The following is a 15,609-nucleotide window of genomic DNA, read 5'->3' as shown; positions in this document are numbered from 1 at the left end:
AAGAAAGACGAGAAAAGCTGAAAATGGTGTTATAGAAGCTTCAATAACAAAATAATCACAATCTCCGTGTCTAAAAAACTAACAACGCATATCAAAAGCTATAAATTATAATTACCACAAAATTTTCGTTTAAAAAAATTCCATCTCTTTAAGGTTACAATTAATCTTCAAGACTCCAACATGCCAAAACCTGAAAGTAGAGACAAGCATTAAGAACATTGTTCAACCATTATTTTACAGTAACTATATTAAGTCATTAAGCAAGTACTTACAGTTGTTGATCATATATTGTTTACTCGGTTGCAGTAGCAACACTTTTTGGTTTACGAGACCTTTTCCTTTTCTTGCCCCTGCTCCTTACGGTTTCAACATCCTCGTTAACTTCCTGCAGTTGTATAAATGGGACACACATTAAACACCAAAAAATTAACAGTTAACTCTTACAAATAGAAATGCAAACGCAAACGAGCCAAGATGCTCGCGAACTACTCAAGCTCGGATCGATAAAAAGCTCGACACGAGCTGAGCATTTTTTAGCTCGGGCTCAAATAAAGCTGGTTTAGTTATTGAGCGCGATCTTGGGCCTTGTATGGGAAGCTCGTTTAGGCTCGTCAAGCCTTATGTATTTTTAACTTTTATCTCTTTCGGAATTTTATGTATTAACTTAACACTTCACAGCTGAGCTTAGTCTTGTTTAAGATTTTTCTCAAAAAATATAAAAATAATTAAAAATGTATATGAATTAATTATTCATTAATTAAATAAGAAATAACAAATTTAATTATTAATTAATAAATAAGGAACAAGACGAGCGCAAGCTTGAAAAAGCAACTCTTGAGCAGAGCTCTAGCCCGAGCTTTAAAAAACCTTGTAAGTCAAAATGGGGCTGAGCTCGTTTACACCCCTACTTACAAAAAGAAATATATATTAACTTACTTTTTTGGCAACAGGTTGTTGATTCTCCTTTTTCTTCTTCTTCTTACAAGAAAGTGGATTCGGACCCTGAAAAAGGCCCATAAAAATGAGTGATTCTATCACCAAAAAACATGAAAAAAAAAAGGCAAAACCTTAAGAAAGAGTCAAAACCTTAGCTTTTTTTCTCTTAAATTGTACTCTATCCTTTACATCAGTTTTGCTTCCGGAAGCATTTTTCTTTAAATCTTCAACGGTTTCATTTAAAGCTTCGTTTGCTTGCTGGTCTGTTTCTAAACTTCCCTTTTTCGTATTCCTCAACATTCTAATCTCATAGTCGGTCGCGCGTGAGCGTTCTTCTTCAGCCAATTTGGCAGAGTGTTGTTGAGAATGGGATGGAGGCTCAAGAAATAAAGCATTTCTAATTGCAAATATTGCAGGCACAGCAGGTATCTGTAATCATAAAGAATACAAGTTAATTGTTAAACACTTAAAACAGTTATAAATTATAATAAGTAAATAACTAAACAAATGAAGGAGGTATGAACCTCTTTAAATTTCTTGCGCAAGTTGACATCTTGAGTAGCAACAAAGAAATGCTCTGAATTGCTTTCACCGATAACGTCTGATAGACAATTAACGGCACTCTTCCTCTTCTCGTGATCACACCTAAAAGCATCAATTCAATGTCAATTGTCGAAAATAAAAATCATAATCAAAAGGTGAAAAGACAATACTGACCTGGCAGGCGCAAGTTCATGAGCCACATTAAGAGATTCAGAGTAGTTTTTACCAAGACTTTTTAACTCAGCAAGAACACATCTAATGGATGAAATTAAATTACCAATTTAGTGAAAGAACATATAAGACTAAAAGATATTGACTTTTTGGATGTAATTCAAGTTGAAAAATATAAAAACCTGGTGGTGAATAATTTTACTGGGGCACCTAAAATATTTGAAATGGCGGTATCGGCTGGAGTGATGCGATTAACAAGAAGATGGTGTATAAACGTCCCGTCACATAATATCTTGAAAGGTGATCTGAAACCATAGCATGCTGTAAAGAATCTAACACTTCTTCTATGACGTTTTTGCTTCTTCAACCTCATCTGCAAGACAAATAACGAAAACGTTTACTATGACACGTATCACAGTCTTAGTAAGTTTAACCCTAAATAATAATGAGATCACTTAACAATGATTTCTCAAGGTCAATCAGCAGCAAACTTTGATACTGATACTGAAAGTTATTTCCTAATAATGACAAATGAGCATTGATGCACCATGACAGATTGCCCTAATTTGTCCCTATTTTAGTTGAATGTCGAATATCTATCTAGATAAATTTTTCATGATTAATTTCATGACAAGCTCATAAACAGTTAGAACCTTCAAAGTTTACATCATTATATCCATAATAAATAGAGCTAGTGGTCGAGTGCTTGGTTTTAAAAAGCAAGAGGCTTACAAAAGTGACAGCGTCTAAAACCTAGGCGCAAAAGTGCACAATTTTCTACGCAAGGCAAAAGGTACTTACACACACACACATATATATATACAGGGTTGGTTTCCTTTAAGAACTCCAAAACATTTAGGGGGTGTTTGGTACAGAGAATGGAATTGTAGAGAAATGGAATAGAGAAATGGAATTGCAGAGAAAGGGAATTGGTCTGGAGAATGAGAATTGACTGTTCTGTTTGGTAGTACAGAGATTTCAGTAGAGAAATATAGCTGAGAATCATTTCTCTTGTTTGTAGTACAGAGATTTCAAGGAAGGCCATGTCATAAAGAAAAGTTGACGTGCATTTGTGTGTCATCTGTTTTTGACACTCATTTATGACACGTCTTTTACATGCATTTTTTACGCCCATTTGCATGTCATGTTTTTAGGTGTTTTATAATAATAATTTTTTGGATGAATTACTAATTTTCACATTAAATGACAATTAATGTCTCAAAATATATAATAAAATAAATACATTGAACATTACAATACATTTCATACAATATTTCATAAAATACAAATTACAAACATCTCAAAATTAATATCAATGTCAATACAAAATTTCACCGGAATATGAAGTTTGCCACAAAAGTCGATCATTCTTCACAAATTCCATCAATAGGTAATAATTTGTTTCCATTAAGTAACTAACAGGACCAGGTAACAAAATATATTTCACTAGCTAGCACAAAGATAATCTGGTAACAAGTTGTTTGCATGTAAAATTTATTAAAAATGATGATTGATAACTCACCAGCATGCTGAAACATACTCGCTGTAAGGTGGTTGTGAACGAATGCTCGTGCAGATCCAAAATCATATATTTTTATTACATCCTTGGTAACAGAAAGTTAACTGCAATATGATACAGAATGTGCCAACATTCATCCATAAGAAAGTAGAAATATACTAATACTACCAAACATTAACAGTTTATCCACATTGATAGTTAAAACGGCATACTAATTACCTGTAAAAGAAGAGATCAGATGTGTTTCCCATTTATTTTTCTTGAACCAGCAATAACTAGTTTTATACCCGTCCGGTGGACGGCTCCGGTGGACGGGTTGTTTAATGTAATAATGTCATACTATCTTTCTTTGTGTTGTCCTCTTTCTTCACCATTTTAGTCTTTTCCATCTTCATCTTCATGGCCATCGGCTATCACTGACCGGTCATTAAGACGTAATTAAGGTAATCTTCAAACTTGATCTCACCTGAGTCATCAAGAAAAGAAGAATTTTTTTTATTAGCTCAAGACAGATCTAAGATCCAAATAGACAACTTTCTACATTCTTCAAATCTGTAAAACAACAAGTACTCATCACCTATTTATCCAAGAGATTTCAAATCCTTTTCTTGCCTTTTTCTACAAAAGATTAACCAAAATAAAATAACTATTAGCATAATATAAACCAGTTGAAGACATGATATAAATGAAAACAATTTTATTATATAAAAAAGTGACTTACTATTCTTGCAACTTAACAATTGATCTCGGCATCATCTAAATCATTATTCTTCTCTTGACATTGGGCTTCCAACTCAACTCAGCAATATCAATCAATCGCCATCGCCTCCGCCTCCTCCTCCACTTTCTTATGACATGTCCAGTTTCTTGTCTGTCATTACAGCAGCAATTAAGGGGGTTGGCTGCCATTTGTAAAAGTTCAGCAAACATGTAAGCTTAATAAACAGAGTGAAACAAAGATACGCTTGTTACCCATCTTTAGTAAGTGAAAGATTTTTAGTTTTAGTCTGCAATCAGTCTCTCTCTTTCTGCATCTATAATCAAAGTTGAAAACAATAATATCAATAACTGTAAAAAAAACAAATAACAAAACTGATTGTGTGCTTATATATATATTTACCTTTACTTTCAGTTTTTTGTTCTCTCAAGTTTCATTATTTTCATCCCAAAATGTTGCTTAAGAGTCATAATATCATATCTGACAAAATGTGTATATTAATAACATTTATAAAAGTAGAAATTTAAAAAAAATGTCACACTTCTTTCTGCAAAAATTTATTCAGTTTGTGTAGTTCTTTATCTGTGGAGTCTTGTAGAAGAGTGTGCCCCCACCCTTATGCTGCTTCATCTATAACCCTGCAGGATCCCCTGTATATATTTAAGTTACCTCCATGAGACAAAAGAAAACTAAATATAACAATTTATGTATATAATATATTTTCATGAGACAAAACTAAAACTAAATATAAGAATGTGCCATATGCTTCAACACATAGATCAAAATGCAGGTTTAGAGTGTCCTTACATGAAAAATAACATAAAAAAATGATCATCTCATGGTCATTTTTCAACTGGTAAAACAACGGAACTGTGGTGTGCAGTGTGCTAAGTCGGTTGTAGGGGGCTGAAGTCTAGGCCTAGAAGCCCTATTCTTATGGTCCCTATACGCTTTAAGATCCTAACAGTATAAAATTTAGAATAAATAAAAAGAATAAACTGGCAATACTTCATTAGTATGAAAAATTCAAGTACTCACAGTGTTTTAAAAGATGTGTTACCAAGAGGTGGACAAACTGAATCTGCTTCTCCCAAGTCACTAATTATCAATTACCACAACTAATCATAATTTCAACCAAATTAACTAATGTGATATTTAAGATATTACTCACAAGTCTGGTAAAGTCAAAAGTGTATTGGCCTGTTCAATCCCACTAGCTTAGATCCACCTGTTATCCAGAAATTCTAATTAAATATGACGGTAAGCAAATATCTCACAAGCTTTTGAAACTTTGCCATCACCATATGTAATCAAGGATCTTCACATGCTACTACCAGACGTCTACATGAATATTCATTTGTCAACATAATAAATCATCACAAAACTATATATAACAGATCATAGCAAAATAAGGGATGACACATCACACAACTATGTATAACAGATTGTTTTCAGATCATTAGTGACCTTGAAGCAACATAATGGTAGCTATTACTAAAATTATAGATTTATAGAAGCAAATTAGCTGAAAAGATAATTATAGAACCAAACAAAATTATTGTTGAACATGGCCGCTAGCCACCATGAGGGTTTAACAAACAGCAAACAAGACCCACAGCCGTCAGTCACGGGGCTTTACATCAGAAACCCTAACCAGGCCACCACACCACCGTCACCTAGGGTTCAGAAATTGAACCCGACAACAGTAGGCAAACAGGGGCGACAAACGACCATCACATCGCACATAGAGGGAGAGAAAAAGAGCATTTCTGATTATGATTAAGGTTTTGTGGGAAAGCGGTGGGTACACACAGATGGAAGAAAAACCAACTTGATACAGCAAGCACAGACAAACTACACAGAACTCAACATCTCAAAACCCAGTTCGTACGATTAATAATAATAAAGTGAAAAGGAAGCTGATATATATGGATTGAATGCTTATGGATCTGTTAATCGGAAATTTGAACCATACCTTGTTTTGGGTTGCGGTGCTCTGAAGGAGGAAGCTGGTGATAGAAGTGAAAAGGAAGAGAATGGAAGTGAGAAATGAAATCTAGAGAAATGATTTCTCCGCTTTTTTTAGAGAAAAGAAATCAGGGAAATGGAAATGGTTTATTTCCATTTCTCACCTCTTTCTTTCGTAAACAAACAAGAGAATTGTTTTCATTTCCATTTCTCACCCCCCAATTCTCTGTACCAAACACCCCCTTAATACTTTAAGAACTCTTAACAACCAACCATTTAAAAAAAAATTATGAATCACAAGTTTACATATGTGAAAATAAACAAATTATATATATATATGCAATAACCAGTGTAAAAACTTTACATATGTGCAAAAACTTATTTTCATGATTTTAATTGTAAATACTAATATATAAAGTGATAAAACTACACTTAAATAATATTAATATATATTTAAAAAAAATAGTTGGTTGTTTAGAGTTCTTAAATAATTTAGAAGTTCTATAATGACACTCATCCTGTGTGTGTGTGTGTGTGTGTGTGTGTGTGTGTAGGTTTTTAGCAATATACACTTAAAATCTAGCTATAAATAAGCTTTATTTATGATAATACAAACAGTCTATATGTAATATCCGAATTTTTCAGATAATAATTATAATAGCTAAATTTTATGATAATCTAATTAAATAAATAAATTAAAACAAGAAATAAGATTGAAATAAACGGATTTATAAGAATGACAAGAATTTTAATTTCTCAATCAATAACAATATCTAAAACCTCATTATCACAAAATAAATTTAAATTTTGAATTAACTTATTCGTTATATATAATATATAATCCATTCTTCAAACCCAAAAATCTTATTCTATCTCTCTGCCATACACACCACGGCCGCCCTACAAATCGTCAGGAAAAGCGTCACTTTTGCCGGAAACTTTCTGACAGAAACCACATCGACCGCTAACGATCGCTTTCGGAGACAACCGCCACAGCCTTGGACGCGCCAGTGGCTGCAAGGAATCACCGAACCGCGAACCTGCTCTTTCAAGTTACGCCACCTACACCGGAATCACGAGTGCCGTAGTCATTGCCACCGGAACGAACCAACGCCGCGTCCACGCTTCTACCTCCATCGAAGGTAACCCATATTGAGTCATACTCCATGTTTTGTTTCCACCAATTTGAACAACTGATTAATGAAACAACATTAATAAATTGTATATTTGTTGGGTTAAACACGAACCGTGATGTTGGCGTTTTGTTTTTGGAATGAAATAGAACAATTAAAAAAAGGAAGTTTTAGTTAGTTGAAGTTATTGTTCTATATATATATTCGTTTCTACAGAAGCTTCCATATTCAAATGGTAACTAAATATTTAATAAATATAGTAATCTATATGGAGTTCATATATTTATATATGCAGTTTTATAAATACCAATAAATGTTAAAAAGCTTGTAGTATGAATGCATAAATGGAGTTTTAAAGCTATCAGTCTCATAGCTAAACTTTGTAACTTAGTAAACTGATGAAAGATATATTATTAAAATATCTATATACAATACAATGAACATCACCAATTGAATAACTAAATAAATAGTGCATGACTACATAAACGAAACGAACTCTAAAGATAATTGATTTAATATTAATACAATGATACTGTAGGTTCACGCAAGAGATAAGGGGTGTTAATATTTAGTGTGTTTTTGCTCATTGAATAAGGTACGGATTCCGTGTTTCTCTTCTTTTAGCTTTATATTGTTTTCACCGTTCTCGTAGTGTACGGTTTCTGGTTTCTGTCACTCATAGTATAAATTATATTCTGTTACTTCGTAGTACGGTTTCCGTCTTTGTTTCCTTTTAGTATTATTAATATTTCGTTACTTCGTAGTACGGTTTCTGTTTTTGTTACTCATAGTATTATATTTTGTTCCTTCGTAGTTCGGATTCCGTGTTTTTCTTCTTTTAGCTTTATATTGTTTTCACCGTTCTCGTAGTGGTACGGATTCTGTTTCTTGTTACTTCGTAGTACGGTTTCTGGTTTCTTTCTCTAATAGTATTAATTATATTCCGTTACTTCGTAGTGCGGCTTTTGTTCTCGTTTACTAATAGTATTGAATCTATTCCGTTACTTTGTAGCACGGATTTTCGTTACGCGTCGGTCATATTTTGAGTTCAGTTATTTTATATAATATATTTTAGTTATATGTTACTAGTTTCAGTACTCTGTTACCCGAGCATTTTCTGACTTGTCGTTGGGGCGTCAACGACATGGCACTTATCGTGACAGTGCGTAATCAAAGTTCACGGCGTCTCTAGCTTGTGCTTGTATAAGCACTCTGGCCCCTAGAGGCGTATAGATCGATCTTAGCTCTGACTCCTGACTCCTGACTCCTGACATGGCACTTATCGTGACAGTGCGTAATCAAAGTTCACGGCGTCTCTGAAAGTACTCATGTAGTACCTTGGCCACTTAGAGGCGTATAGATCGATCTTAGCTCCGACTCCTGACTCCTGACTTCTGTTTGAGATGGAACAATGTGTGCACGCCACCCACACCGTCTCCTTGGTGCATGGACTAGCTAGCTGTGTACCCCTCTGTTTAGGCTCTGGGTGCTTCCGTATTACACGACCTATTTATTTTAACATCATCGTCGTGTATTTTAGTAATTATATTTTGTTTCGCTATATTTCTGGTCCGTTTTGATATGTGTATATGCATTTGATTAAATTTGAGTATATTCAGATTACGTCCCGATCGTGTATCGGATTATGTTTCGCATTTAATTATAGTTCAGTTAAATGTTACACGTTATATGTTACACGTCACACATTATATGTTACAAGTTATATGTTTCTGGCTCTGGGTGTTTTTGTTATAGTTCTGATATATTTCCGCATGCGTTTGACCATGTTCTGGCCAAGTGTCGGATCATACATCCGAATTTTATTAAGTATATGTTTAGGTAAAAAGGGTTGGTTTCGAGTTTGAATTGAAGTTCGTATATTTATTCTCTTACGTCTGTCCTTACCTATACTATTGTTCTTTCCGTTACTGGGCAATTTTTGGCTCAGCCGTGTTTTCTTGTTTTGTTTTTCTTATTTTGTTTTCAGGTAATCCGGGATTCTGGGAATTTAGTGATGAGAGATAAAAAATGAAGTTCAAGCTTCTAAAAGTTAATTCATTTTGTTTAATAATATGACGTAGGTTGCATTAATTTTTGTTGTATTTTGGATTGTGGCGTTGATTTGATATCTGTAATAGTAACACGTCAGCCTGTTCCGGGTTGGGGTGTTACACTATATGTACAACCTAAAATGCTACATGTACATCATCTTAATGCACTAACATGTAAGAGTCCAGGTTAAATTGGCAATAAGAAGTTAAACTACTGCACAGGTATGATAGATTCAAACAACTGAAAAATTGAATAGCAATAACACAAGTTTAAAGTTCAAATTGAAACCTTCTATGTACGGTGGCGGACTGGCGCGGCGGTGCGGTGGCTTCCGGTGATTATCGGAGCTTCTGAGTTCACCGTCCGGTGGAAATTACGGTTTTGAAATTGGGGACTGACTGGGAGTGCAAATATTAATGAAAGTGAAGATTTAATTTGCCAAGGTTTTATCAAATTGTGCTGCAAGTATAATGAAACTGGGAAGTGGGCTTATTAACTTGTATATGGGCCTAGGGGTAAAGTATATGCAACAAAATGTGGGACCGGTTTTAAACCGGAAAGAACGGACGTGGACCAAACCGGCCTATCTTGCTTTTAAATCGGTTTATAAACCGAACCGGTTTGAGTCAAATCGGTTTTGACCAGCCGTTGACCAAACCGGTTCGGTTTGGGTTTAAAACTGGTTTTGTACACCTCTAGTTGAGCTGAACCGAAAGTATTGGAACTGAAAAGTTGAAAACCGAATGTGTTGTTTGGTTTTGGTTATAAGCAGAACTAAAAGTCGAATATGTAATTTGGCTCGGTTTTAATCGGTTTGAAATGGGTGTGTTTGGGACCGATGAACGGGTTCTAACATGACCCGATAGCAGCTCCAATCGGTTTGGCCCAAATCGGTTCGGTTTAATATACGACCCGTCGGTTTATGAACCCACTTTTGACCGCGCTTTAACCAACCCGGATTCGTTATTAACCCGAACCAGTTTAAATGTAACCTGTTTTGAACATGTCTAGTTTGAAACCAAATATTACACCTCTAAGTAGTGGTGCACAAACCGGTTAGTTGAAAACCGATTGTTTTCAAAACCGGTTAGTGGTCAACGGTCAATTAACCGGTTAGACCGGTTAATTGGTCGAGTACTACTCTGCTTTTAGACAAGAAACCCCTACCCGACATAGGCGGTTTTAACAAAATATTAAAAAAAACAAATAACCGGTTCGGTTAACCAGCTTCAGAGATCAATAATGTAAACTGGTTTCTAATCGACGGTTAAAACAGGTATAAACCGGTTAGTGGTGGACCGATCACTAACCGGTTAGGATTTCGGGTCGAAACCGGTTAACCGGGTTTGCTGTGCACCTCTACCTCTGAGTTTAGAAAGGTGTAGGCGTGTAGCCATGATTTTTAAGGAATGGGCCTTGAGGGCTGGGGCGTGGCTTTGAATCTCAACTTTGGGCTCATTAAGATTGTTAGGGGCTTGGGTTTGGGAAGTGGGCCATATCTTAAATCTACACAAAATATGCTTAGTAAACCGGTAAAGGATTTTTCACCAACTTTGTACACATAAATTTACATTATACTTCTGATAATATAAGTTCTAACCATTTCATTTGGCTTCCATTTTGTGAGAGCTTCTCAACAAATCAAACCGTGTGCAAAAATGATTAAGATATCAATTTAAACATACATCACTTATCCTTAAATTGAAATATCTTGAATAGACTCTTTATTGAATTAAAATAAAGACTTATATAATTTGCACATACATTGTACGGTCGATTCCATAGTCGAAATTAACCGAGGCCCTTGATTTTTTTATTTTGTTTGTTTGATATTTTAAATATGCATGGTGGTAAATTTAAAAGGTAAAACATGACCATATAATTAATTGTATTTAGTTTTTGCATAACATGTATTTATTTTGTATTGTTACCAAGTTGAGAAGTGTATTTTACTATTTTATAGTAATCGAGCCTTTACCGGATGCGAGCTTAACATGAAATAGTTAAAACCGAGCTTGATCGAGCACTATCAGATCGCATGCAACTCTAGCTAGACTTGATGTATTTAGAGTTGGAAGCTACACTCATATTTGTACCAATATAAGTTTTAATCTATCTAAAAAAATTTCTCACAAACAAACCCATGTAATGTGCCATCCTGCTCAGTGTCACAACACAATAATACCCATTTGTATGCCAATAATGACAAAGTAATAATTGAGCTATCATGATCTCTTTTTAATGGTGGCCAATTTGTTTTTTTTTATTGGATTGGCCATGAATAGATCCGTAGATGGGTCGTAAGATCAAGTTGTCTGTTTACTTGTGACTCTTTGGATCGTTTGTTTGGATGTTGGCTCGCTTCAGGTTAACGAAACAAATTGATTTCGATTGCTCAGATGTATCTTAAAGATTGTGTCTAAACTAATCTTCTAGTTCTTTAAGTAGATGCATAAGCTTTAATTAGATGCAATTATGTGATTCGATATAACAATGCATCAATTTGTAGAATGTGCTTCAAGAGAAAATAGGTGGTTACGGATCAAGGGCTGATCTATGCTTGAGCTATTCCTCAACTTTATTTACAAAGTGCAAAATTAGTGTATTTTTTTTTCTTTCTCGATGTCATGCATTGGATACCCTTGAATAGATTACCCCTAGGTCATTTTTTCATACCCTTAAAATTTTCCACATATTCGTTACTGGTATATATACTATTGAAACATAACTAAATATAATATGTGGTGTTTCAAATCAAGCTGAGGAACACATGATAATTGTTGTTGCAATGTTACGGGTTAGGACTAATTTACGAGTAAGAAGCGGGATTGAAAGTTAGGTAACATACAAATGTTTAATTCGAGGATTATATAGGGTTTTGAGTTAGGGCCTATAATAAAATATATAGAGTTTGTACTACTAAAATTCATAAATATTGATTGTTCACAAGTATGACTCATTATAAACTCAAAACTCACCTTGGGTTAGGTCTATTAAAATTATAATTAACTTCAAAATACGAGCAAATTAAATTCAATAAAAGAGAATATTGAAAACCCTGGTCTAGTCGGTAAATATAAATTCATTGGCCTGATCTAATTTAAAATCTCTCTTAATCGACACGAAATGTGACACTAATAAAAAAAAGTATATCCCTAGGCCACTAGAGTTTATATCCAATCACAAGAGTTTTTTATTTTTTATTATTACTAATTCTTTATTAAAAAAATCTTTATTGAAAAAGTGTTGAAATTACCTTATCCCCCTTGCTCCCTTGCTTCTCGTGTAAGATGAAGAATATGCCTTTTTATATACTTTTACAACTAAGAGTACAACTTTATAAAAGTAATGTACAACTATTTACAACCTAAAATTGGTACGCTTTTATTCCACCACGAGCGGGGACATTATAGTCATTTCCTATGCTTCCAAAGTTCAAACACTCACATCTCTTTCTCAATAGGCGGCCTGATAAAATTCCAAAAAGTATCAAAAAGCACGTTTAAATATGTATAATATTCATCAATTTAATAAAAAAGATTGTTATTTTTATTTTTATTTTTTTTTGAACGACCAACTAAGTAACGCCGGGTACTCCATACGTGGCTTCCAATGACTAAAGGTAGCCCGAGCCGGCCACGAATCCGGACGGACGGAGCCCCTAGCGGTCCACCTATTGAGGGATTCTCTGGATAAAACCCGACCCCCGTGCCCACCAAACGGCACGACAGCGAGGAATCGATAAAACCGGGTGAGATCAGGACTCGAATCCTGGCAAGCCAGGATATCCTTCATACTCATATAAATTGGTGATAGTAAGGTTTGAACCCCTTCTTCTCACTAGTAAAGTGAGTGCTCTATCATTAAACCACATCTAATTTATTTAAGCTTGTTATTTAAGTTTGTTTTTAATTTAGACAAATTTAATTTTAATAATCTTTTACCATCACCTACTGAAAGTGAATGCGGTACTGTCAGCCGTACAACCTTACGCGTAAAACCCATCAAAACTACGTAGTTTTGACCCAAAAAAAACCCTAAAAGCTAAAAAGAATTAAAACACCCATCAAAACTAACGTCTGCTCTCTGCTCTCTAATGCTTCATATTCATAATAAACCCTGGGATGTTCAATGGACAGAAGACTTCAGTACTCATCATGATGAGCAAGTCGATATGGACAAGATCGATAATAATGAGTGTCCGGTAGATGACTGTATTGATCTGACACAAGAGGATGAATGGAATGCTCGTCCATTTTGGAGATTTCTGATGATGGACATAAGTAGTTGGTTAAAGCTTCTATGGGAAAACTGGAACATATAGAAAGTGCCTTGAAAATGTATAAATTTTGAATGGGCATAACTGGACCGGAATTCACTTTTTGAATATTCATAATAAACCCTAGGATGAATATGAAGCATAAGAGAGCAGACATTAGTTTTGATGTGTGTTTTAATCCTTTTTAGCTTTTAGGTTTTTTTTTTTTGTCAAAACTACGTAGTTTTGATGGGTTTTACGCGTAAGGTTGCACGGCTGACAGCACCGTATTCACTTTCCCCCTAATATATTCATATTAACTAAAATTCACACAATACTAATTCCAACGTTCATTATTTTGGTCAAAGAATACCCTTTACCATCCTAATGTCCCCGTAGGGATTAGTAATCTAAACGATTAAAGAATGGTTAATAATAATCTGTAATAACAATTTTACCAATTACTATAAGGTTATACGGTGTGGACATCAAAATTAACAATTTGTGTTGATGTGGCTTTTGAGGAAATTGGCAAACACTGCCCCTATATTGGGGTCAGCATTGGTGAAAGTCGTAGGAAAATTCCTTGATTATTTATCAACTAAAATATTAACCCCCATCAATTTAAGTTACTTTCTTTATATAATGTTACTGTTTTATTTAAAAAGTGAGGGAATTGATGAATTAAGGAGAATTTCCTTAATATTAGGGGGTGTTTGGTACAGAGAATGGAAAAGGAGAGAAAATAGAAATGGAAATGGAATTGTAGAGAAAGAGAATTGGTATGGAGAATGAGAATCATTTCTCTTGTTTGGTACACGAGAAAATAAACAGAGAACTTTACCATACCCAACCCCACCTCCACCCAACCTGACACCACTCACCACCGCAGCCCCACCACCACAGCCCCACACCACCAGCACCACCACCACAGCCCTTTCTTCAACCACAGCCCACCACCACCGGCTGCCGCCACCAAATCCTCTTCTTCAACCACAGTACACAAGAAATTAAAAAGATTCGAATTTTTGGAACATAAGATATAGAAAAAGGAGGCTCAGATCTGTCATCACTGCCTCTTTGGAGATTTTGTGGTGGAGGTTGTGGTGGCGATGATGATGATGATAATCAGAAGCCACCTGCGACCACCGCCGATTTCCACCACCACTGTCACCCACCTGCGACCACAATCACCCGATCATCTGAAAACCCTAACCTACCACGAACCACCACTTGAAACCCTAATCTCCGTTCACCCGTACCACCTGCAACCTACAACCGGTTACCATCTCTGTGTTCACCACTGCGAACGGCGGAGACGGGGTGGCGGTTGCAGACTTGGAGACGAGGTGGCGGCCGGAGACGAGGTGGTGGCCGGAGACGGGGTGGTGACCGGAGACGAGGTGGTGGTCGGAGACGAGGTGGTGACATGCTATGAGGAGGCTGCTGAGAAATGGATTTCTCTTTGTTTTAAAGAGAAATGGAATTCTCTAGTTTTAGAGAAATAGAAATGAAAAGTGGAAAACAAACAAAAGAAATATTTCTAATTCCATTTCTCCCCAATCAAATCCCTCTACCAAACACCCCCTTAGAGAAAAAATGGAATGAAGTGTAGTGTGATGTGCCATTGACATAACACATTAAGGAAGTTGGTGAATTTGTGGTCCATGTCTCATAGTCTAACAACAAAGTAACTTCGTCTATAGCTGATGACGTGACATAGTTGTATAAGTAAAAATATATACGATTTAATGATATCTCAATCTTTAGAAGCATCCAATGGATATCCAAAGTTACTTCTCCGTCACAATAGTACCATCTTTAACTACGAAAACAAAAACTAAGAGTTACGGTAATTCTATACTATACTACAATACATAGATATGACAAAAAAAGATTTTCTTTTACATAATTTTAATAGTTTAACTATTACAATATTTAAAACATAAGGTAAAATCCTTTACATACTGTTTACTTTAAAATCAACTTTCTCCATGACTTTTATATAGCCAGAAACATTTTTCAAACGGTAACATTCTTTTTTTTTTAAATAACACCATATATACTAATATTTTATTCTCTTTAATCTAATCTAGTATAATAGTAATATAGTTTTTTTTCTTTTAAATTTAAACAAAAACTAACATGTTACGTAATTACCAGCGTTTGCACCCAAGGGCAAAACCGTCATTTCACCAAAATCGCATTGCTGTATAAATCAAATAATAATAATAATAATGATAATAATAAAAATTAAAGATAGAACGTGAAGTGATCCACTGGTGGATACTATATAACATTTTATAGAGAG

General features: G+C 34.9%; 1 protein-coding gene across 1 annotated transcript; it reads right to left on the bottom strand.

Moving 5' to 3' along the window:
• Positions 1 to 17: 17 nt before the first annotated feature.
• LOC143628779 (uncharacterized) lies at positions 18 to 9,427 on the bottom strand. The gene is made up of 8 exons (XM_077098267.1): positions 9,329 to 9,427; positions 1,833 to 2,023; positions 1,654 to 1,734; positions 1,461 to 1,581; positions 1,087 to 1,365; positions 937 to 1,002; positions 273 to 385; positions 18 to 190 (listed from the first exon to the last, which is right to left on the bottom strand). Exons 2-7 carry the CDS (start codon positions 2,021 to 2,023, stop codon positions 293 to 295), a joined length of 831 nt encoding a protein of 276 aa, XP_076954382.1. The 5' UTR covers positions 9,329 to 9,427; the 3' UTR covers positions 18 to 190; positions 273 to 292.
• Between the last annotated feature and the right edge of the window lie 6,182 nt (positions 9,428 to 15,609).

This window comes from Bidens hawaiensis, unplaced genomic scaffold (genome assembly GCF_021521415.1).
Source record: "Bidens hawaiensis isolate Kalapana, Puna unplaced genomic scaffold, B.hawaiensis_p1.1 tig00005061_1, whole genome shotgun sequence".
Classification (NCBI taxonomy): Eukaryota; Viridiplantae; Streptophyta; class Magnoliopsida; order Asterales; family Asteraceae; genus Bidens; species Bidens hawaiensis.
Note: the sequence above shows the minus strand (reverse complement) of the source record. Positions and strands in the feature narration are given on the sequence as shown.

Excerpts from the sequence above, each read along its gene's own strand:
- LOC143628779 (XM_077098267.1), bottom strand. The coding sequence starts at position 2,023 with ATGAGGTTGAAGAAGCAAAAACGTCATAGAAGAAGTGTTAGATTCTTT. Across the intron at positions 1,735-1,832 it reads GTAAAATTATTCACCACCAG|ATGTGTTCTTGCTGAGTTAA; the intron begins GTTTTTATATTT and ends TTCATCCATTAG. Across the intron at positions 1,003-1,086 it reads TTAAGAGAAAAAAAGCTAAG|GGTCCGAATCCACTTTCTTG; the intron begins GTTTTGACTCTT and ends GGCCTTTTTCAG.